At 40.6% G+C, this 25,719-nt stretch overlaps 1 protein-coding gene across 4 annotated transcripts in view; it reads right to left on the bottom strand.

Moving 5' to 3' along the window:
• Window positions 1–1,113: 1,113 nt before the first annotated feature.
• MTHFD2L (methylenetetrahydrofolate dehydrogenase (NADP+ dependent) 2 like) overlaps window positions 1,114–25,719 on the bottom strand; it is a 32,199-nt gene continuing 7,593 nt past the window's right edge. Inside the window, exons 3-8 of one of the 4 annotated variants that reach the window (XM_065685371.1) lie at window positions 24,467–24,589; window positions 19,910–20,062; window positions 18,875–18,982; window positions 15,100–15,192; window positions 9,637–9,762; window positions 1,114–1,434 (exon numbers count right to left, since the gene is read on the bottom strand). In XM_065685371.1, coding sequence (XP_065541443.1) covers window positions 1,322–1,434; window positions 9,637–9,762; window positions 15,100–15,192; window positions 18,875–18,982; window positions 19,910–20,062; window positions 24,467–24,589 — 716 coding nt within the window. In that variant the 3' untranslated portion in view covers window positions 1,114–1,321. Of the gene's footprint in view, window positions 1,435–9,299; window positions 9,462–9,636; window positions 9,763–15,099; window positions 15,193–18,874; window positions 18,983–19,909; window positions 20,063–24,466; window positions 24,590–25,719 lie in introns of those variants that run through there. The other 3 variants (XM_065685378.1, XM_065685388.1, XM_065685397.1) reach the window with 3 other exon arrangements.

The following is a 25,719-nucleotide window of genomic DNA, read 5'->3' as shown; positions in this document are numbered from 1 at the left end:
CATTTATTTTGTTTAACGCAGGGGTATTTTGCCACACCCTCCCTTTTCAAGTTATCTAGAGTCTACTGGCAAACACCTAAAGCTCTTGATAAAAATAAATCAAAGCCATCCCAACTGAGATAAAAACACCAAGATAAAAGTCCAAAGTGGCTCCAGTGAGAACTGGGGTAGGCTCTTCACATCAACAGTGCACACAGTTCGAGTGACACCTTCACAGCCACTCCATTCCAACTTCCACATTGCATGAGACTAGTCTAGAGCCACCTTGGAACTAAAATTTCTGGCAACAGAAAAGTACTGATCTTAGTATCCCATCTAGCCTTCTCTAAGCAATAAAACACTGTAGCCAAAGATTCACAGAGCTGAGCCTTGTACTGTGGACTAAAACCAGCCCTTCATGCAGTTTCAGAAACCAAGAGAGCAATTAAATGGCTTAAAATTCCAACACAAATATTTCATTAGGGATAAACTCTTGCTTTTTTCTTCTTCTTCCTCACTCCATTATACATATAATGTACATACATGGTGGTTTTAACTACGATCTGCCTAACTGAAGTCTGATCCAGCCCAGTCAACTATTCAGTTTCTCATGAAGGGTGAGGGTGTTATGCACCAAAACATTTAGTCAAACAAATCCAGACATGGAAAGAAAATAATGTTAGCTTCCATTCTAGCTCCTCATTCATGCATACCTCTTGCAAACATTCAAGGGCACAATTTCACCATCATTCAGGTTCACCTGACTGTTTTAAAACATGTATTGAAGTTTTGCAGTCATGTCAACATTACTGCTGGGCAGTTGAAAAAAAAAGTTCAGCCTTTCACTCCTTTCAGATTCAGTATTTCTGCTGCTATCTCTTAAGTGTTTAAATAAAATTGTAATTTTAAGAGTACGAACTACACCCAGTATGCGTCATGCCCTCAGAACACAAATCATATTTTAAAAACCTGTCTAGGGTGTTGAAAGTAAGTTTTCATGCTGTTTGATCAAAACTGCAGTTCCAGGTGCTTGCAAGACCTTGGTACTTGCACCCCACCCCCAAACACACAGGTACGTTTGTAATTCATGCTGCTGCTTCATTTTCACACAGGTAATAGACCACCACCACCAGATCTGCATAGGCATTCTCTCTTTTAGCTCACAAGTCAGTAGGAGGTTACACAAAGTATTCAAACATCTTGTAAACCATTTGGTTTAACATGCTTTACATGAAAAAATAAATACAATGTAGAAATAAATATCTTTGTAGTAAAAAATAAACATTTTGTGTATCAATAAATAGAACAAATTGGATTCTTCTTCCAAAGGAGCCCACTTGCTCTAGTAAATGAGCTTTTTGGCAACTATGAGTGTGTTCTTCAGGAGCATTGCAACAGTCATAGGTCCTACCCCTCCCGGCACTGGAGTGATAAAGGCAGCCTTCTTCTTCACTTCTAAGGGAAAAGAGAAAAAGATATTAACTAAAAGAGTTTCTAAACTCTTTTGTTCCTTCAGTTGTCTACAAGCACTTAACTGGCAACAAGCACCAAGGACTCTGACTTGGAAAATGTTGGAGAATATGGGACAAGTGTACAAGAATATGGGACAAGTGTAAAACAGACAAGTTTTAATCACTGAGTTCTTACAGGCAGGGTGGTGACAGGACACCATCAGAACTTGGCTGCAAGGTCATCTTCATCTGAATATTATTACCCAGGGCTAGTTCTGGGCAATGCTTTCATAACCCATTTGAGCTGATCTATCTGCAGCAGGCTGCCTTTTCCTTCAGAGAGCCTGTGCCCAGACATATAGAAAATAAACCCCACCCAATTTTTGGGTAAGGGGCAGTTTGTGACTACTGTTTGACCAGACTGACTAGCTGGCCCAAGAAGGCTGAGTGACACAAGACAGGACAACCCCAGGAGGGCAGCAAGGACTTGCACCACCTCCATATGCCAGCTGGGATACTTCACCTTTGATATCCAGGAGAGCTACGGAAGGTAGGGACCTGATCCTGTAGGTAAAGAGGTGCCTTCCCAAACTGTGTGGGCTGCTGAGGAACAGCATGCAGAGCAGGAGTCTGCTCTATCAGAGCCAACAGCAGAACACCAGCACTAGTTAAGTCACCTAACAGCCCCCTTCCCCTCCTCTTGCTTGCACCTTCTATCAAAAACATTCCATGATCACAAAAGGGAACTTAAACCACAGAGGAAGAAAGTAGTTTCCTGGTTCATTTGCTTGTCTGTTTCACACTACGGACAGAGAACAAAACCAAGAGTTGTCTGCAAGAGAAATACAGATCCTAGTGGCAAAACTCCCACTGTGACTCCAGCCACAAATACTCAGCTCCTCCAGAGAAGACTTGGTTTTTTTAACCAGTGTTACTAGGGTGCCTGTACTGAACTGGGATTCAGAAGTGCAGATCTTCCCCAAATCTCCAACAGAAAGAAACTCTTAGAGCAGAATTTGCTCTAATCACAAACATGGCAGACTATCCAAAGTCAGTAAACACCTTGAATGCTTGTGTTAAGAGATAAATCCATACAGATTATTTAGTTAGCACCTGTGAAGTTAACCTCTTTGGTCGAGGAATTAATATAATGCAGCAAACAATCCTGACTTGATATTCTTATCTACTGCACAAAATGCAATCAGGTGGAATTGCAGGTTACTTGCATAGAAATTAGATGCAACTGGCTGGGAATTCAGCACGTAACTAATGATCATTTATTTGCTAATAATGGTTACTCCAAATAGAATATTATTAACCTGGTTACTACAGAGGGTTTTTCTCAAGTGCCACTGTGAGAGGATTTTTCTGCTTGTTAGCTTTGGATTTTTTTTCCTTGCTTATGAATAATTTCATGGCAACTCACAAACCGCTTTTAAAGAACACTGTATTTGAAAAGGCACATACACACACCCATGAGAACACTGAGCAAGCACAACTCTGACACAAGCACATACACTTTCACTGATGTCACTACAAAGCAGAACCTACTACACCTGGCCACAAGAAGAGCTCCACGGATGGAAAACTAAGCACCTGGGTTTTGGAACTAACACAATAATTTGCTCCTGCTTTAAGTGTATTCATTCCGAATTGTATGTGGCACTTTACTGTTGAGAATCATAGAATCACAGAATCACAGAATGGTTTGGGTTGGAAAGGACCTTAACATCATTCAGTTCCAACCCCCTGCCATGGACAGGGACACCTCACACCACTCCAGGCTGAGCAGCCTCAATTTTCTCAGCCTGTCAATAATATAACAACATCTCAAAAAAATTAACATTACAAGAGAATTTGAAAAGCTGGATATAATTTTTTTTTGACAGAAGAGTTATTAGATTTTAAGGGATAGTAAATGAAATAGAACCTGCTGTCTGAACTCCACAATGCAGGGACCTAATAAAAGCATTCAGGGAAGTTAACGGTGATTATCTCACTGAACTTCGGCACAAAAGATTAAGCCTCATTGAGGAGAAATGGTAATTACAACTGGGAGGGTTTTAATTACGGAGCTGACTGATACCACTAGATACAGTGTGAAAATATTTGGAAAGGTCAACAAATTGTTAGGTGGCTCTTTTCACATGTAAACTGTAACAAATGAATTCAGCTCTCCTGTGAGTTATCCTTATTCTCTAACACCAATAATTTGTCTTTTTAATAGTTACATTATTTTGTACTACCTCCCATTTGAGCCTGGTGTTTTTGGTTAGTACAGTTACTCCAAATCCCCAGATTCAGGTCCTAATTATTGAAATTTACCCACATCTGAAGTAAACACAGTAATTAACAAAGAAAATACTGGGGCATTTCAAATTGAAATGTGTGTTTCTATGGCAATGTTACATACTGCTTTTTGTGGTGTTATCCAAACTACTCCTATCTGACTTACAAAGTGGAACAATCCACAACCCAACCGTGCCTTCTAATGAGTATCTTGTACAGCATTCATTGCCTCTAGTGTTAGTAACCATACTCCATGGTAAACACACAGTGCTATGTTCACAAGTTGCTGGGGAATTTCTCTGCCCACACTCTCCCATTATGAAAATCCCTGTGGGTCAGTGTGGCAGAAGACATGTTTTGTATCAGTTAGCAGAAAATCACCTGGACAGCTTATTCCCAAAGCTGATCCAGATTTTTCAATGCACAAAGGTGTCTTGTGTTGGGGAAACTACCATCTGATAAGTTGCCATTGGTAAGAGCAAATATAGATACGGTGAGTGCAATTTTCCAAGCTGAATGCCAGTGACCAAGAGGGAAAAATAACTTGGCCCTCAAAAATGTGACTAGATTTTGTTTTCCTCATCAAGCATAGCACAGCTCCCAGGTGTGACAAATCTCCTGTCAGTTCGTTCAGAAGGTCATGTTCCTGCTTCTCAGCAATTGTCTAACTTTATCCCCAGGTTTAACTCTGCTTTCTGGAGCTGCCTACCCTTGTCCCAGGCATTTCTCTGCCCATCTGGAAAATGTTGCCATGCAAATCTGGTGCCTCTGGGGGAGGAGCTGCTGTTTTGCAGCTTCTGTAGAACCTTAAAATCTTCCTTTGATTCTTCACAAGAAATGAAATGTAGATTGTTTCCTTGAAAAACAGGATCCACTGCTTTGGAAATAGCCCTTCATTCCTAGGTTCCTTTAAAGCTAAGGACATCAGACACCCAACAGGGTTAATCACACAAACCAAGGACAAGTCTCAACCTGAAGGCAGTTCTGGGTCTTGTGCATCTGCATTAAGCGATGCAGAGTAATTCCTGCCTAAGCACTGTTTCCACACAGCTTTTTTAGCCCCTGTAAAGCTACTCTGGATTGCTGTATCCCTGCACCCCGCAGAAGTGCAAAATCATGTGCTCAGTAATCACAGCAGATACGCCAATGTTCTGCTCTTCACATTCTGGGATTCTTCTCACTGCACACCACAGGATGCCAACTGGCTGGGATCTACTCCAGTTCACATTAGTGCCTTCTTTTTCATGTTATCCCTGTTCCCCTTACTGGAGCTATTTTAACAGCAATATAAAGGAAAATAAAGAAATCCTGGTCTGGTACTGTAATTCTAAGCACATGTACACCTTCCCTTCTCCAGTACTTCTAAAAGCCAAGCAGCAGAGGCATCTTTGGCAGAAAAATCCAGTGCCAAATTATGCACAACAATTATTGCAATCAGGTTATCAGCAGGTGGATGGAACACTGCTGTAGTCTTGGACAATAAGCAGTGGCAGCAGAAATGCAAGAAATCCAAGGCTGATTACTTAAACCCCTGCATGATGTACCTTTCTGTGGAAAGGCATCTACACTTGGCCATCCAGCAGTTTATCAGCACCACCCAGTCTGCCCTTCTGATGGTACCAGCCTTACACAAACTTTCTGATTAATTTATTGCACTAGTGGAGCAAAACAAAAGGCAAAGCTTACCCTGATTTTTGCAGAACAGTAATGTGGTGACAAGATTACATAGCCTGGCCTTTTATTAATTACAAAATGAATACCAGATCTTCAAAATCAACTGAGAAATTAACTAACAAAAGCTAAAGCAAAAGCAGCTGGAACATCCAGGCTTTATTTTCAAAACCACTTTCAATCCAAAAGCTGCACAGAGACAGAATTTGGAAAGGATTCAATAATCTGAAGAGAAGCCTACAGCCTGGAAGGTAACACAGTGAACGCAAAGCGGCAGCAAACAACTGTCAGGAGCGACTCCTGTCACTCAGCTGGAGTTCCCCACACACTGTAGCTAAGTTTCAACTACATGACCACCACTTCCATGGAGGAACTGGACTCCAAAATTATTATGGTCAATTCCTTAAACTGCACGAACAAGTTGCAAGCAACTTGTCCGATGATTTTGTTGTCATTAGTCCTGTTGCTGATGAGGACAGGACACATTTCCCTGTTTCTCATTCCACTGGTTCTTTCTGGTACACTTAGTCTATCCAGGAGCAATATGTTAATGTGGTCCATTCTCCATGTTCATAGTATTCATTTCCCTGGTTTCCCTGCAGTCACTATGGACAATTATCCTTCATTGAAAGAAAATTCTTAATATGCACCCATCACCCCATACCATACTAATAATTTATTGAGGCACTTTGCCATTCAGTACTGAGTACTTGAGTACCTCCTGTTCCTGGTGGCACTCATTTCCCAGCATCAATTTTACATGGCCTGGGCTGTGCAAAACAGATGAGCTGGGAGGTCCATTCTCATTTATAAATGCCTCCACTGATACATCACCTACAAAGGTCTTGCATAAAGGATTTCTTTTCCATATAGACATCCAGTAAAGACTCAAACCCCAGCATTACTGACTGCTTGTCATAGATATGGGAGGAATCATAAAGAAATACAGGCAGCACTTAAAGCAAACCCCACGTGAGTTCTGGACACTTTGGTTTCAGGGGCATTTCCAGTTCCAGTCTCAAAGGTTAGCTACTACACTGGCACATTATTACCCTGCTCTACCAGTCACACCTGGAAATGGTGCTCCACCCAAAAAAGCCATTCCAGTTAAATGCTCTGTGTAAGTTGTTGCTTTATTTCATGTTCCTGGTCCTTGCAGCCCTCCCCCCCCAGCATTACTGCTGTGGCAACAAAAGCCCTATAAACAAGGGCCAAGTACTCCCACACACATGCTGCCCTGTTCCCAGAAACATGTCTCCTTTCCCGAGACTGAAACTTGCTGTCCCAAACTAAAACAGCACTGGCAATCACCTAAGGATGCTATTGTTTTTTCTCCTCCCTGTCAGCTCACCCTCCCTTCCTGTGGCTCCCAAAAGCTACAGATGTCCCCCTCCCTTGGGCACAGATTTTGGTAAATTCTTAACATAAAGAGGGGTACACAATGTGCTGTGTTGGTTATATACAGACAGATGCACACACAGGTGAAGAAAGGCCAGCAATATTGGGGTAGGTACCTCAGCACTCTGCAGCTAACCTCCACATGCGCAGTGTTTTCCTGTCTTGTTCTTTCTGATACCTGGGAACTGCTCAGTGAACTACTGTGAAGAAAAAAAAGCCTTTCTTGGTGCAGACACAGTCTGGACTGCCAAGCAAAAAGAGGACATATGGGGATGGAGGAAATCACAGATACAGTTCAAAGACAATCTATAATATAGCCTGGGATTTTTGCCTCAAATACATCATTAAGTCTGACAAATACAGTTAAATCCCTGCTCTCCCCATGCCACATTTCCCTACTTAAAGAAGGGGATGATGAGACAACAGATATTGGTGGGCTACACGATCCGCTGCTGCATATCATGCCAGCCAGTTATGTACCTGGCCTTAACCTGCAAAAACCACTTCCACTGGGGCTTAAATGCAAATTCAATCAAGTGACAAGACAGAGGAAAAGGATGAAACAATTTGCTACATTAATATATTAGCTTGTTCCATTTCCTCATTGCCAAATCAAATGCTTGGTGAGGGTGATTTACTTGTTAGTATGTGGAACTGCATACACTGTGATGGGTTTTTTTTGTTGTTAGAGATTTACTGAAACTTTCACCGATACCAATGAACCAACAACAATTTCCCTTTGGCAATGCACAGTGAAATGCTACTTGCAACTGTAGTGGCATAATCCAAGCTGAAGTTCCTCCCTCCTTGTTGGATCTTCCCTCCCCCCAAGTAAAATCCTGAAAACAACCCACAGCAGACATGATGAGACATATACAGTGCATTGCTGAAACTCTGAATCACAGCCTTGTCACTGAATCTGCACTTATATTGCATTGAGAAGGTCTCATGATTAAAGAAAGACAAACAAAAAGGATAAAACTACATGTTTCTCAAAAGGTTAGAGCATTTTTCTTCCGATACCTACTAAGCAAACAAAAAAAAAAAAAAAACTGAAGTTCTCTATACTTCAGTTCTGAAAACAGAAGATACAGCTTTTTATTTGTGATAGTATAACCAGGATAACAAAACAAAACAATAATTTCAAATTGTACTCATAGAATCATAGAATAGAATCATAGAATAGTTATGGTTGGAAAGGAACTCAAGATCATCTAGTTCCAATCCCCCTGCCATGGGCAGGGACATCTCACACTAAAGCATCCCACACAAGGCTTCATCCAACCTGGCCTTGAACACTGCCAGGGATGGAGCACTCACAACCTCCCTGGGCAACCCATTCCAGTGCCTCACCACCCTAACAGGAAAGAATTTCCTCCTTATATCCAATCTAAACTTCCCCTGTTTCAGTTTTAACCCATTACCCCTTGTCCTGTCACTACAGTCTAATGAAGAGTCCCTCCCCAGCATCCCTATAGCTCCCCTTCAGATACTGGAAGGCTGTTATGAGGTCTCCATGCAGCCTTCTCTTCTGCAGGCTGAACAGCCCCAACTTTCTCAGCCTGTCTTCATACGGGAGGTGCTCCAGTCCCCTGATCATCCTTGTGGCCCTCCTCTGGACTTGTTCCAACAGTTCCATGTCCTTTTTATGTTGAGGACACCAGAACTGCACACAATACTCCAGGTGAGGTCTCGCAAGAGCAGAGTAGAGGGGCAGGATCACCGCTTTCAACCTGCTGGTCATGCTCCTTTTGATTCAGCCCAGAATACGGTTGGCTTTATGGGCTGCGAGAGCAGCCTCCAAAAGTATTTTCCTACGGTAACTATTGTAGAGACAAGTTGCACACTTCCAAATACACGCCAAGACAATCCCTTAGCTACACTCGTGCAGGTAATTCCATTGACTTTAACAGACAAGTATCATGTGTGATGAGTAAAAAAAGGCAGGAACTGAGGGAGTGAGGTAATTACAAACACATACAGCTGGCTAGAAACATTTTGAATATAATTAAGCTTTGAGACATTATGCCAGCCAAGATGCTAATAACCATAAAAAAACCCCCTGTGGGTGATTTTCATACTTATCAAAATAAGGAACTGTTGAGAACCATTAATAACGTGGGTAAATGCTGTCTAAGCTTCCCACACTCAACTCTGGCAGTAAGCTTTAATTTTCAACTGCAACAGTCCTGCTATTCCAGTCTGGAGCTCCTCTAGAGCAGAGATATTTAACTGCATTACACTGTGAACTTGCTCGGCCACACATGAAACACAAAGATCAATATGTAACACCATTACCATTTTTTATCTGTTAGGCTTGCTTGGACGAATATTTTCAACAGCTTTAGATGAACCCACATTAAACCTTAGCATAAAGGACACCTCTAAAGCAGAAGTTAACGTTTTCATAAACAAGGGTAGAGTGAGAGCGCAGCAGAAGGCTTGAGAAGCCATTGTATAATAACATTTGCTATGAACAGTGGGAGTCCCATTGCTGGCAAAAAAGCAGAAACTGTTTTTATTGCTTACTCTTGAAACATTTCAGACTCTCAAACAATTGAAGAAACCTGGAGACAAGCACCTGTCACCACACTACCGTAATAGCTCATCTGCATCTCTTGAAGGTTGCTAGTATGTGTAATTAAAAGTAACACTTCTGTTCAGTAACAGCATCTGTTAAGAGGAGATGAACACAGTTCGTTCTCTTATCTAAGTAAATAAATTAGAAAAGCTCCTGCAAGTGCCATCTCATTTGAGACACTGGCTGTTCCAAGTATTTATCACAAATGAATCTCACAAACTTCAATCTACTTATCCAACTGGTTTGTACAAAGAGTGTTTCACTGACCTTCAAAGTCCACGTCCCCAACTAGCTTGGTCTTTCCTGTAAGAGGGTCATGGATATGGTTGATGCCTACATCAATCACAGCCGCACCTTCTTTGACCATGTCAGCTGTAATCAACTTTGGGATACCTGGAATCATCAAGATGAGTTTGATTAACATGGCTGGGCAGCTTTAGGTCATCGTTTTAAATTCTATCAAGGGCTGTGCATGCTTGTGTATGTGTGCACAAAAAAGGTTATTCTTTTACTTGAATGTTTCTTGATACATCACACAGAGAAAACAATAATCCCTCAGTTTCACACAGTTTGTAATTATGAGAATAAAAGGCAGTATTTCTTCATTTTTACTAAACATTTTCAGCTAAGCCTGCAGTCACAAACATAATCAACATGATCTCAATGAAGTAGTTAATTGCTGGTTTGTGGCAGTAAATCCCTTTCATAGCATTTCCAAGGAAAAGCTGGGCCATAAAGATGTTCTGTGAGCCACAAGAAGTCTTTAATACAGTAATGTCAGAGGCCTGCTGATCCAAAGTGCTGCCAACTGCTGAAGCAAGCCCTGTATGTTACTTCCATGGCTTTTTGCTTTTTGTATTATCTGTACTGGATTTATGTTACACTTCTTCAATTTCTTATTGTTCAATTTCTTGTTACCTCCACAACATTTCAACCAGTCACTTAAACAGTCAACATGAACTATATAAAAACACACTACTACAAAAACCAAAATAAATGCTAGCATGACAAGAGACTCTGATCTACTCTGCCATCTTATTTTTGATTCCCATCACCTAGAAACAACAGACAGGTGTCCTGGGTTCAGCTGCAGCAGTTGTTTTCCTCCTTTCTAGTAGCTGGTGCAGTGCTGCATTTTAGACTTTAGTCTGAGAACAAGGCTGATAACATGCCAATGTTTTCAGCTGTTGCTAAGTAATGCTTCCTCTGATCAAGGACTTTTCACTTTCTCATGCTCTGCCAGGGAGGAGGGACACAGGAAGTCAGGAGGAAGCAGAGACAGGACACCTCACCCAAACTAGCTAAAGGGGTATTCCATACCACAGTCATGTCCAGTATAGAAACTGGGGGAAGTCACCCAGAAGGCCCAGATCACTGCTTGGTTCAGGCTAGGTATCGGTTGGCATGTGGTGAGCAACTGTATTGTGCATCACTTCTGTTTATTGTTTTCCCCTTTTAGTTTTATATTATCTCTCTTATCATTATTATTATTGGTGGTAGCAGTAGTGGTTTGTGTTATACCTTAGCTACTGGACTGTTCTTATCTCAACCCATGGGATTTACATTCTTTCAATTTTCTTCCCCATCCGTCCAGGAGCGGGAGGGAGGAAGGGGGAAGTGAACGAGTGGCTGCATGGTTCTGAGCTATCATCTGGGCTTAAACCACAACAGGCAACAGGAAAAAATAAAATGGCCATTTCAGATTTACCCCAAATAAACAGCATCAGCTCAGTCTGTAGGAGAGAAGTAACTGCCTTCCAAGCAAAACTTTCTCCACCTGATCCTCTCATAAGCTAGAAAGAAAAATACAGCCTGGCCTCAGCACTACACCTCTTCTTCACCTCTCAGGCAACATCTATTACCCAAAATCTAACCTAGGTCCTACCAAACAGGGCGGAAAAACACCATTTTGTAAGGCAGTAGTCCTGGACAATAAACGCCTTCCATATTGTGAAGAACACTGCCACACTGGATTTAAAACTGCAGGTAGCAGCACACATTTACTTTGAGGAGATCAATCTCATCCAGCTTTCTAGAGGTAAGACTTCCATGGCATGCCAACAGCTCCTCTTGATGCACAGAAGAGACCTCCCTTTCAAGAACAGTAGTTCAGTAGGCTCAGAGTAGTTCAGAGCCATTTTAACTACAAAAAGGGCTATCTTGCAACTAATGTACTAGCGCTGCTTTATCAATAGTAGCATCATGTGATCATACACCTGAAAATTTCTGCCTGGACAGTCACAGCAAATGAAGCCTCTCCTGGAACATTTAGGCAAAGCAGCATCTGAGACCGAAGTCACTGCATGCTATCAGAGAGCCAAGAATGTCAACTCCTTACACATCATTTGCATTAGCCTATGGTACCTTAATTGCATCAGTGATACTCTTTCCTCTGTATTCACTTTAAATAAAATCTGGAATTTCCTTCCCACCATGCAACCTCCAACTTGAAGTGATGGGAAACTCCAACTTTGAAATTACAAATCATTTTGCTTCTTCAGCAATTCCATCAGTTCTATGTTTTGTGAGGAATGCTCATCCTAGTAATAGGGTATCTCCAAACAAGGAATCTAAGTTCCCTTCTCTCCACCAAAGCAGCCTTCTCTCAGGTGGAGAGAAATAAAAAAGGAAAACAGAGCAAATCCATCTGTTTTGAGACTAGTTGTATTGGAGGCAAGCACTGGTGTACGAGAGCTTTGGCTTCATCTGAAGTGCTGGATGATATCCAGTTAGTCATTGAGATACAGGCAACAGAAGAACCTTCTCTGCTCTTAATTTCTCACTCCCCCATAGGAAACAAGCTTGAAACTCTGCTTCTAATGTTGGGCAAGCCAAGACCTCAAATTCTTTCCTGTGCCACCTGATAACATCTGGCTATGTCTACTTCATCACACTCTTATGCAATCCATTGCAAGCTGGCTGTTAATTGGATAATGCCTCAGCCTTATGGGGGTAAATGATCTATGCACGATAGGGATAGAAGAACATTAACAGCTGCACAGTTACACCCTTTGTAAAATGGTTTGATAATAGGCCAAATACTTAATAGCAACAAATGAACTAACCTCCAAACCAAATGAGCAGATCTATTTATTTAAGCCTACTTTACATACCAAGTAGGAAGATACAAGCGTTAGAGCACCTATTCCTAAAATGCACTGACTGAAGAATGTGGGAAAATCTCTCATTGATACCTTCTGTAGAAAATTATCAACCACAATTTAAATGGAAGAGAAACAAAGCTGGGGAGGAATAATCTACATGGATAGTTATAATCAAAGCAGGCAGGAAAAGTGGGGTTCTGGTTTTCCTAGGGGCATATGAGAGAAAATACATGAAGATGGATATTCTTAAACCCCAAAGCAATAAAAGAAGCCCCTGACTTGAAGTGTTACGAAAGCCATGAAATACAAGTGAACAGAAAACTCCTCAGAGAGAGTACAACATCAGAATGAAGAGACTCCCTGCAACAAGTCACCAATCAGGAGCCAGAATGCAGATGACTCTGCTGAAATTACTCCATAGGAAGAGGAGAAAAAGAATCTTGCACCTACATGTAGACATGCATAAAAGGCTGTTTTCCATGTGCACACCTTGCACAATGGCCTATGACAGCAGCTGTTCCTATCTGGCAGGGCACAAGCTAGCTTTTTTGCAACACTCACTGAACAGGTCACACATTTCTGGGCAATGTGTGATCCTGAAGCTATGATGTGCACAATTCTCAAGTAACAAGAGGAACCCTGGAAGGATTCCAACTTTCTAAAGCATAATCTTCCCCAGCACAGCCACTTGGATAGGGCTGCATGCTGTTTGCACAATTCAGCTGTACGCTTTTGCATCATTCCAAGTGTATCTCAGGTTGTGTAATGACTGTTGTATCATGCTCCTGTTACAAGTGACACAAGGAAAACACACACACACACACACACGATACTGAACCCTTTAACTGCAAACATAACTGATGGCAAACTGTTCAGCGTAAAATTCAGAAGTGATGATAAAATTGGAAGCAGTGAATTTGGATGAACAGTTGTTAGTTGTTGTGGTTTAAGCTCAGTCGGCAACCCAGAACCATGCAGCCACTAACTCACTCCCCCCGCCCCGCCCCCCTTCCTCACCCCGCTCCTGGAAGGATGGGGAGGAGATCGAAAGAATGTAACTCTTGATAAGAGATAAGAACAGTCCAGTAACTAAGGTATAACACAAAACCACTACTGCTGCCACCAATAATAATAATAAGGGAAATAACAACAGGAGAGAATACAACCGCTCACCACCTGCTTACCGATACCCAGCCCGACCCAAGCAGTGATCTAGCCCGTCCAGGTAACTGCCCCCCAGTTTATATACTAGGCATGACATGCTGTGGTATGGAATACTCCTTTGGCTAGTTTGGGTCAGGTGTTCTGTCTTTGCTTCCTCCCGGCTTCCCCTCCTCCCTGTTAGAGCATGAGACTCAGAAAGTCCTTGGTCATGGTAAACATTATTTAACAACTAAAACCATCGGTGTTATCAGTGCTGTTCCCAGGCTGAAAGTCAAAAACACAGCACTGCACCAGCTACTAACAAGGAGAGAAATGACTGCTACTGCTGAACCCAGAACGCTAGTTTACTTCCAGTCAGCACATACATTATCATCATCATTCCTTCACAGTGCATGAATTCTGGTCATGCCCACAGTTGGGTAATCCTATGTGGAACCAACTGAGCCGTCTCTTGTTCCTGACCTGGCATGAGAAAGAGATAGTACAGTTAAGCCCTGAAGCGAAGGCCATCTCAATGCAACAGGAAGTGCTGAGCTTTAGACAGGTACCTATCTGTCTTCATCTAGAAATTAAGTAGGCAAGACTTTGGTCTTGAAGATGATGAAGAAAGAGGAAGGGAGGAGAAAAGAGGAAAGATGCAATCCTCTTGTAGTCCTTCAAACTGGTATGAGTCAAGGAAGCTATCCTGAGCTGTGACAGGACACGGAATTTTACCGAGGTTTTTATTAAGTTGCATTGTTTGGGTTTGTTTTCTTTAAGTTAATTTATATTTTGGATGTCCATAAACAAAAAAACAGAGGTTGCTCAGAAACAGTTCTTCTTGTTTCTTTATTCCAGACTAGTCAAACTAAGCGTTTCATCCTACATTGCTTTGAGAATAAAGACACTGATCCTTTGGACCCCTTCCTCCAGGCAATTACTATTCTCTTCTCTTCACATGATAGTCGTAAAAGAAAAAGAAATTCAGCCATTAATAAGTTAGGTTACCAAAACTATCAGTTAATTTGGCAAGGTTGCCTTTAATCCTAACAGTGAGGGAATGCTACCGTTGTTTTATGAACACAGCCTCCAGCTGATTTCAAGAAACCCTCCTGTCAAAATTTCAATGACTCATGATTTTTGCACAGCACAGAGAATGTTTTAATTTACATAATTATACCTGTATAAACTATGCACTGACTGGTTCCCAATCTTGAGTTCACTCTAAAGTCTCCCTAAGGGAAAGGTGTCACATGTGACCAGAAACAGTTTTTGAGTCTGCAGATGTGAAGGGCAAGAACAAAGGGCAAAATCACCTGCCCTTCTTACAAGAAATCCTACTTACTGCACCCCCTCAACAAGCACGAGCACCTATTGTTTGGTAAAACATGAAAAAGCCAGCAGTGCCACCAACACAGACACCAAAGCCTACGTTTCAGGTTTTAAACATTGCAATTGGAGTATTAGCAACAACTAGTATTACCTGCAGCTACAATTACAATGTCAGCAAGTTGCGTATGGATCGTAAGCTGCTCTTTTGGTGTGTATCTGTGAGTGATGGTCACTGTAGCATCACCTGAAATGTAACAGATTATCAATTAATTGTCACATATACAATGCTTGTATAGCATTTACTTGGGAACATTAACAACAGTACACATGATCATCAGATTTGTCTTGGGATGCATCATTTATGCATCCCAAGTTGTGCCACTATCATAGGCACAACGCTCACACCACTTGCTGTTCACACGTGAAAAATACATTTAAACTTAATTCTCATAGGATGAAGTCATTTATACATCATGGACTAACTTAGTCCTTCATCAGCTTCACTACATTTAGAGGAATCACACAGAGCAAACCCAGCTTGAAATCCAGTGTCTACCTTACTAGGCACAATTTGTACAGTATGCCATAAGACTCAGTTGTTTGTCATCAACTAAAGCTTCAAGTACATCACCACGTTTCAATCTCTGTCCTCAACCATATTTGCCATTCATCTTGTCCTGAAGCGCCCTAGATGCTTCCCTTGATGATCACAGCCTTCCCTGTACTTGTAACCCAGCTTCATAATAGTGTTTCCCTGGAGTCAAAGTTTAGTCTTTGACCCTATCATCTCTTGCATGCCCTGATAAAACACAACCAGTTGAACCCTTACTTCATCCCAGAGTATGGAGTGTTTGACATTAGCATACATAAAAGCATGCATCGTTTTGGTCAAACTCAAAAGATCTGAGGCCTGCTCCTGCATGTATCCACATTTCTTGGCAAGAAACTACAAATAAACCCTCCTTAGTAAGAGATTAAAAACCTTGTGCTGTTTGATGAAGACACAGGAGAAACAACAACACACAAAACAGACTGTCATGGGTATAGGTACTGAAGACTTAAGGCATCCAACAGCCACCACTGGTGATTCCCTCAGGGACGCCCAAGAAAACAGCAAAGATAACAGCTATCAACAGAGACTCCCCCCAGCACTCTCCCTGTCAATTATTTGTACTGCTCAGTGTTCAGGTATTACATCCCCTCATCTCAACCATCCACTCATCATTGACTACTAAGACACATGATGAACCATTAAACTAAAAGTTTTCACTATCTCAGGTGTTGCCACCACATCTGCTTCCTCTGGAATGTGTCCGACTGATTTAATCTGTGCCTCTTATCTCATTAACTCTCCTCCTCAAGCATCTCATCTTCAGCCTGTCTGCACTCTGACTTTTCTTCTCTTCCCCCTCATCTTTGATCCCTCCTCTCCTCCAGTCTCTGTAATGCATACCCTTTCATTGAAGAGAAGCAGATAAAGACATTTTCAAATCATGAAAACAGAAAAGTACAGATGTGCATAAACACAATCACAAATTGTTACTTCTAAAAAATATACACATAATGGGATTCTTTTGACCTCTTACCCTGTACCCAGCAGAAAAGCTGAGAAAAACTAATGGATGAAATTGAAAGTTACAAATAGTCACATCTTTGAGAAACAAAATCAGTGGTATTCTCCTCATCAAGATATTAGTGAGGAATGTGTAGGTAGGTAGCTCCTGAAACCAAGTAACTGCTCTCATTACCAAAAAGTAAAGGAGATTAAAAAAAAAAAAAGACCCCCAAAAAAACCCCAAAAACCAAGGGGGGAAGTTCCTGCCTTCAGAATAGCAGTCCAGAAGCTTACAGACACCTCAGAAAGGGTAGGTTATCCATTTATTTGCGCTCACGCCAAAACAGAAAATAAACAACTACTTCACACAGCTATTTCCACTGTAAGAAGACAAATACATTTAGCCATTAAGATTCTGCATGATACTACTGAGTCAAGTCACCAGCTGATAAAATAGAGAGAGCCCCTTGACCTGCCTCCACCAAACACCGTTTGCTTTGTAAGGGTTCAGATTGCTTTCTCATCTAACCACATATCGCCATCTGCAGGATATGATTGTTTCTACATACAACAAATCACTGATCAAGACAGACCCCAGCTTCTCAATTTCGTTCATAATCTGTAAAAACAACCCAAACACAAGTAAAACCTACAAAGAGAAAGAAAATAAACAAAATAATAATAAAGCAAAATAGCAAAGAAGATAACTGCAGAACACTAACCAGATTTTCAAGGACAGCCCAATCTGTGAATCAGGAGTGAAGACTATACTGGTGTACACCAACCACAAAAGTTTATCACCATGTACCCCACAAATACATACTTAATGCTACTTTACTGTGAATAAAGCACAAAAATTCCTTTGTTTTCTCAATGACAGTTGATTTATGCTGTGTACTACTACTCGGCAAGTTGGAAAAAAAAATCTACGCTAAAAATAAATTCATGTCTTCAGAATAAGCAAAGATAACTTCAGTAAGTTAACTGCACACTTAGCTTCCAGTGTCAGTAAGGGAATATCCAAATGTTTTCCTGTCCCTGCACAGAATGCTGGACAACAAAGTTAATTCATGGACTGGCCCTCCAAACCAAATTGTACTACTAGTAGGCAGTCAAACAAGAACTACAAACCAGGATACAAGTGAATAAAACTGAGCCACAGATCCAACTACCTCAAAAGCTGAAAGCTATAAACCAGTATTTAGTCACAGATAAAAACCACTCATGCAACCACTATGGATTTTGTAACAAACTGCTAAGGAATCACAGGTCACTAAGGCTCCCCATCTCCAGCTGAGAAACATGCAAGTAGTTGGCAACGTAACATAACATAATATTGTATAAAGCTTCCTTCAAACACCAACCCACACTGTCAGTAATATACACAAGGCAATATTAGCACCAAATGGCAAAAATGCTACGCATTTTCATGGGAACGGGGATGGGACCAGAAGTATGCACTGATGGTAATTACAATTCAAACACTAAGAGAAGTTTCAAACAGCAGCTTTCCCACAGAGCCTGAATGGAAAAACCAACTCTATGATTAGCAAGAAGCTTTTTGTGTTTTATTATATTAATAACAGATTTCACTGCACTCCTATTAAACATGGCTGGGATTAAGCATTCATTTTTACCTCATTTGTGCACACCACCATGTCAGTTTCTAACATCAAAATGAAACTGCAAGAGAACAGTATTCTATTTAAATTCTATTTGTTTTTCTTTCTGCAGCACAATTACAGTGGCACATGCATGCTCCTCCAGCTAGAATTACTTAAAAATATTTCCCTTACAACCCCAATTTCCAGAGGGATATACAGTGCACTGCAGAAAAATCCCCCAAGTCAAAGTGTAGTATCATAGAGCTCACACAGAAAAGTGTTGGTCATTTGGGTATTTTCATAATCACCACCTAACTAACATAGCACAATACAGGAATTGTCTCGTATTCATCTATGTATGTGTGTATATAAATGTATGTGACAACTTGCATATGAAAACCTTGAAATTAGTATTACTAAGCCCAAGGATAAGGCATGCAGCTATATTACTCTGTATAAACATCATACGAACCAGTGTAGCTCAATAAGGCCATGCTGCCAGGTATTACCCTCAACGTTCAGCACTAACCATGTTTAAACAGTAGCTGTTCCCATGGAGTACAAAACAATGATGTAATACCAGAAAAAGTCGAGTCCAGAAACTCGATGTCAGGAAATACATAATAAATTAGCAAATTTGCTTTCTTGCTGTAGTTGTAAATATCGCACAAGATACAAAAGCTTCCACTTTTTGTCCAAATCCTCTGGTCAGCTTGATTTTCATAATTTCATGAATGGAAGCATTAAAACAACACTCATGGATTTACCTCCAGGCCTTTCATGCTCTCCATCAGTATGTAAAAGCATTGAAATTGGCATTCCAACATTCTTAGATCTTCCAGCTACTACAACATTTTTCCCAAATGTCTGTATTCCTTATAAGAAAAAAAAATAAAATTATATTCTGCTATTTTGATATACCTAAACCCTTCATTCTCAGTCACCAAGATAATATTATGTGCTCTTGTCACCTGCTGACAACTACATGACTTGAAAATCTCCAAGGCTGAATTTAAGGGATGAATCCGCAAAACAACTTTCAACTCTCACCTTAAAGAAACAGAGCTGGCGACTCCATCAGGCTACCTGAATCACCCTTTGGAGCGACCTCATTTCTCTTCTTTGACCACAAAGGGCAATGGAAACTCTTACATCCACCAATAAGAACGTGTATATTATACTTATGAAATGATAACTATTAAATCCACAGGCATATTTTTCCCTAATACTGAATTAAATGCTCCCACTTTTGTTCTTGTTTCTTCCCCTTCCCCTAGAAAAACTTATGCATTCAAATCAGGACATCAGCAATAGCGCAGAAAGTTCCTTACAACATCTGCTGGCTCTTTTGATGCTGAGGGAGGTTAAAAAGGCACCTGAAGGGATGTTAGATGGGTCCTGAGAGAGGATGGGAAGGGCTGGTCCATCAGATCAGCATGGAAAATCTGAGGCTTTCAGTGACATGGTTTAGTGGCAGACTTAGCAGCGCTGGGGCAATGGTTGGACTTACTGATCTTAAGAGGTCTTTTCCAACCTGGCTGATTCAATGATTATAGAATACAGAAAGTAATTTGAAGTGTTTCACCAAGTATTCTAGGCAGACTGCTGCCTATACTTAACTAATAGTTATGCTACTGGCAAAAAAAGTCTCATCTATTTGGCACCTCCTTATTATTTAGACTAATGCTCTAAATTTTCATTCTTCCATCAGCCCGGTATCTTGAGACTAACTGCACCTTGTAACTCACACTGACTCAGTCCTTCCAAGATAAAAGGAGTTTCAATACCGTTCACTTCCTTACCTGTCCGTTTGATGATCTCCCAAACGGCAGCAGCAGTGGCAGGTATTATAGAAGGCTGGTCAAGACACAGGCGTCCAATGTTCATAATGTGAAATCCATCCACATCCTTTTCAGGAGCGATAGCATTACAAACAGCTCTCTCATCGATGTGATCTAGGAAACACAATTTTTCACATTACAATTCTTTCACTTGTCAGGTGATGCCAATACTATCTGAATCATTACACAGAGAAACACAAGTTGTTTCTAGCTAGGTAATTATTATTACTATTCATTATGAATAAACGATACTCCCCCCTTGTGCTGGTTTAAACCCAACCACACAGCTCGTTCACTCACTCCCCCCCCTTCTTGCCCTCCCCCTACATCCAGAGGGACGGAGAGGAGAATCGAAAAGAATGCAACTCCCACGGGTTGAGATAAGAACAGTTTAGTAACTAAGGTATAACACAAATCACTACTGCTACCGCCAATAATAATAACGATGAAGGAAATAACAAGGGAAGAGAATACAACACCTCAGCACCAGCCGACCGATAACTCCCCCAACCCCACCCAACCGAGCACCAACTGATACCTCCTCCAACCCTGCAGTGCCACTAGCCCTTCCAGGTCACTTTCCACTATATCCTGGGCATGACGAGCTGTGGTATGGAATACCTCTTTGGCTAGCTTGGGTCAGATGCCCTGTCTCTGCTTCCACCCAGCCTCCCCTTGTCCCTGGCAGAGCATGAGGCTCAGAAAGTCCTTGGTCAGACTAAAACATTTGAGCAGTAACTAAAAACACCAGTGTTATCAGTGCTGTTCCCAGGCCAAAAGTCAAAACACAGCTCTGTGCCAGCTACCAAGAAGGAGAAAAATGACTGCTACTGCTGAACCCAGGACACCCCTCTAAAGGCAGCAGTTACAAATTCACCTTTTCAAGTCATCTACTGAAAATTAAATGCTTCAGTTTGACACTGCTAGTACAACAGATTCAGTCAAAACATGAGAGGCTGATATTCAACTGAGAATGATGACTTCGTAACTATGAAAATACATGTTCAAGCAAGACACTTCAGAGTCGCTCCTGCATTCTGAAAGTGTTACTTATCAAGTAGCTCAAAAGAAATAATCTAAAGAGAAAAGTTATTGTGCCTGTTACCCGTCTCTAAGATCACCAAAGATAACCTAAACTGAAATAACTTTGCAGGTCTACCTTTCATTTCCCCTTTCCCAAAAATATAAGTGGTTTTAGTAATCTCCTAATCAGCAAAACCAAAATGTACTCTACTTCTCCAGATAGCTGTTAGAAAGCAAAGTTGTTTGATCCCGATGAGTCCAAAACAGTACACTTAGCTTAAATGACTATACCTGCACATAATTTATTACTCATGTAGCTACAACGAACATTTTTCATGTGCATTTATCATGTGCTATTGATATGGAATAGGTCTGCAGATGCTTAAAGTTCACACTGCATAAACACACAAACCGATAAAGGGAAAAAAAAAAAAAAGCATTACTAAGTCCTACTTCTGCAAAGTTACAAACCCCATACATACATAAAGACACTCTAGAGGAGCAGCTCTATAAACCATACTCATAAATGACCCAGAAAGCAAACCCTAGATTTAAACCAGACTGTTAAAATATACAGTTCTTTTAGCCATTTTCCAGTGGAAGGAAGATTCCTTCTGATTCCTAATAAGAAGCATCTGTGGAAATTGAGATGCTAAGTACATGGATGAAAGAGCCCTACAGGTCAGACTAGCCTCATTCACACTGAGGGCAACCATAATCTTAGGGAAGTCAGTTGTTCAAACTGAAACTTCACTGCTCTTACAAATACCTCCTGACTGCTGTCTTCAGCTTCCCAGATACAGACAGATGACGGATACATTCATGTGTAAGGGAAAGAAATCATGCGTTACAGGGAGAAGAGATGATATGGGCATCTTTCCCTCCTCATCACAGACGCTTCTACACCACCACCTGGAGCAAGCCATCCACAAACAAGAAAACCAATTCAATACCAACCGTATAGACAGTTACTATGTTACACAATGAGTACATTTTATTTGCCTCAAGAAATTTATTTTCCTGATTTGCTCCCACCTGACAGCATGTAGCTTAATTTATTCCCAGAGGAACAAGACTATTTCTGAAGGATGTTGCTGTCAGTCTCACAGAACATGCTTAGCCTCTTCTCAACTGACAGTCCTGCATAGCAGAGGAACATAAGGTCCCCTGTCTCATACTTGCTGCTTACAACTAAAAAAATTGAATTTTCCATCTTCAATCTCAAATAAATAACATTCCATAGCCATCTTCCAGGCAACTAAAAAAAATACAGGAAACTCTCCACAAAACCATTACCACATCAGAAGTAACACACTCTGAAGGTGCACAGAAAGGAAGTTTTCCTCAGGCAAAGATGACAATCCTCAAAGTGAAGTTGCTCCAGCTCACAACAGTGGAAGAGAACAAAGCTATTTTCTGCTTCTATTTTTATCCCCATGTTGATCAAAAGCCACACCTGTGTGTGGTTTACTGCAAAAACCCCAAGCCCTACACAATCACCTCAATTCTGGAATAAGCAGCCTCTACTGATCAAGTTATCACAACTTGAAGGCTTTGTCTCCTTCCATTACAATGCAAATTAGAAGAATTTTGGAAAATGAGCTGAGTTAGCTTTCTGCCCTTTTGCTTATAAAGCTCCTTTGAGGAGTGAAAAAAAAAAAATAATAAAAAAAAATTAATCTAACAATAAGAGCTATAGCTGACATCTGGAAAGAACTTCCTGAACATTTGCTATTCATGATAACTTGCATATTTAAGTTTCCTCTAAAGACAATGCTGAAGAAGTCCTGCTATTGATTAAATTACTCTAAGATTTTTATTAAGGCAGGTAACAGCCAGGCCCCAAACTAGCAAGTTTCATAGGTTTGAGGAAGGCTAACTAGTCTTTATGTAGATACCAGGACAGACATAATATTCTTGCAAGGGATACTCAACCACTTACTTCAGGACTTAAACAATGGACTAGCATCGGACATTTGAATTACACAACTAGAATTATCCTCAGGGTTTGCATTTTGGATTTTTTTCTTTCCAATGTTGCACAGGTTCAAATTCACAAAGTTTCAAGACTTAAGTCTGTTTCTGAACCACATATCAACAAGGGCAGGCAGCTTAAGAGAAGACTGGATGAGTCCATTTCTTTCTCTGTCCTTCAGACAAAAGGATTTCCATCTATAGGCTGGCAATGCTCCATCTTTGGCATGAGTTTTTACTACTGAAATGAAAATTCTTCCATTACCTATTTCCCCATATCTGTTCTTAGTGGGAAAGATGTTTGTTCCAAGTAAACTGACCACATTCCATTGGCTCCTAGACTTCCTCTCCTGGTGGTGGAAGAGTCCAAGGTCTCCTTATCTGTGTTATACTCCCACCTTGTGGCCAACTTACTCCAACAAGTGGCCGATTTCAGTTCACTTTCATGTAATAGGAAACGCCAAACTTCCTCATCACAAACGCTGGTGTTTATCACAAACACAAAGCAAGCATCTCTTCCTCTATAACACTCAGCACCTGACCCCATTTCTGCTTATACAAAATAAAGGCAGCGAGAATTGCCTGAAGGTGAAGACCAGTACTAGGAGTAACAGTGGAAATCAAAAGCTCACCTCAAAACAAAGCTTCAGCTTATTATAAGAGATACTTAAAAACAGCAGCCCCTGGAGCCCCAGCTACTGCTAGAAATCGTGTGTATACATGCCAAAAAGACAGCTCGTGCCTCTCACAGAACACAGTATAAATGTACAATCAAAGACAACACTTAGAAACACAGAGATGGGGAAACCCAACATGCCAGTCAATTTATTACCATGACTCCAGTAACTTGGGCTCCTCTCCATCAGGAAGCATGCAATGCTTTTACCAGTTTGACTTACGTAGATTTAGATGAAAAGTTTTATCACTGCCAAAATCACATTTTGACAGCTACTGGCAAGTGGTATTTTAGAGAGATTCTATTACAAATTAGGAGAAGTGAAATAAAAACCAAGAGGATAGTAGAGGCTTTTTAGGGCCTTAGCACAAAGCTCACCTGGAACATTAGGGATAGCATAGAAAGCATGATCAAATATCTAAGGCAAGACCTGGAATCACTGCAAGACAGAACAACTCGGTGTGGTATAGGGGAGGAAAATACAGGAAAGGTCTTGGAGTTCAGGGCTAAACAGTGCAACATGATAAAAAAACCAAAAATACATATATATATAACTAAACAGGGTAAAGTGTGTCTGTGGAGGGAAATTCCTTGACATAGCATTTGACTGAACTTACAAAAAAGGCAAGGTTGAAAACACGAAGTGATTCTCATGAATTAATTAGCTTTTCTGTTTAAAATTAAGCGCAGGCTAGTATACAACAAAAACACCTCAACTAATCATTAGGCATGTCCTTTCTCAAGAGTTTTTTCTGTCACCAAGATACTCTTGTAACTCAAAACTATCAAAATCTTTCATTTGACATTGACGGTATAGAAGGAGTGGGACAAAAGATGTCACCTACCTGGGAGAGGTAACTGAACTAACAAACCACTAACTCTTGAATTCTTGTTGAGTTTTACAGTCATATCTAAGAGTTCTTCCTGTGAAATGTCTTTAGGCCTCAGTATGATCTCACTAGAAATGCCTGATATAAAACAAAAGCAGAAGACATGTTAGTACCAGGAAATTTATCTACAAACAGCTTACTCATTTTGTTTGAAAATGTGTGTGATGCTTAACAACTGTCTTAAATAAATACAGAAGACTTACTAGAAAGTCTGTTTTCATTTGCTCATCTTTAATTCTGTATTTCTGTATGTCAAGTACCATCTTACACAAAACATACAGAAATAAATGACCACCAACACCCTACGGTTGGACACAGCAGCTCCAAAACTAAACAATAGCTTCAAAATATTTGGAAAATGAAGCATCTAACTTTTCTACAAACATGCTTTTGAGAATTACAACTGAACAGATAAAGCTACCACTAGCATTACTGGAATGTTATCTGACAGCTTTTCTACCACAAAACTCAGTATTAGAAAAGATTTTCAAGTTACTTCAAAAGATTGCCATTTTACTGAGAGCAACAACACTCAAGTTTCCCATTTAGGCTATTACACTTCCATTTGAAGATTAGGTGTTATCAGTCACTTAGCTTCACTGTTTGCTTTCATTATGGCCGAAATTTTGCCCTTCTTATTCAGAGCTGCACAGCCTTGCTTTTGTATTGGCTTTCCTGGCTTGGCGGTGAACTTAGAGCATTCTGTGTGACAGAAATTCTATGATATACAGCAGGTGCACATGAAGATTGATATTATTAAGAAATTACTGACATTGAGAAGAAAAAGGCTTTTCTCAGTATCTATTTAATCACTGTTCCCAACAATTCTAGGGTATGACGGACTGCTACCACAGTGGAGTTAGGCTGAAAAATGCACATATAAAAAAGAAGGAATCTAACAGGTACTGCAAGCTCTTAAGCAAGTATTTCACATTAAGAAATAAAAAACAACAACAACAAAAAAAAAAACCAACCCGCAAAAAACTGTCATGAAGAAAGAACTAAAAGCTAACATAATTCCTATTTATCTTCATTCACCAAGCCCCTCAAGGCCAGTTAAGACACTGAACTACCGAAAAAAACCCAACAGTGTTCTCCTTCAGTTTCCAGTTTCCAGCAGTGAGGGTGCAAACTGCTCCCTAATGTTCTTAAATACAGAATTGAATTTATGCTACCATTCATATGCCATTAAAATTACTTTAACTCCT

This window comes from Lathamus discolor, chromosome 1 (genome assembly GCF_037157495.1).
Source record: "Lathamus discolor isolate bLatDis1 chromosome 1, bLatDis1.hap1, whole genome shotgun sequence".
Taxonomy (NCBI): Eukaryota; Metazoa; Chordata; class Aves; order Psittaciformes; family Psittacidae; genus Lathamus; species Lathamus discolor.
The sequence above is the reverse complement of the archived record's forward strand: the minus strand, read 5'-3'. Positions and strand labels throughout refer to the sequence as shown.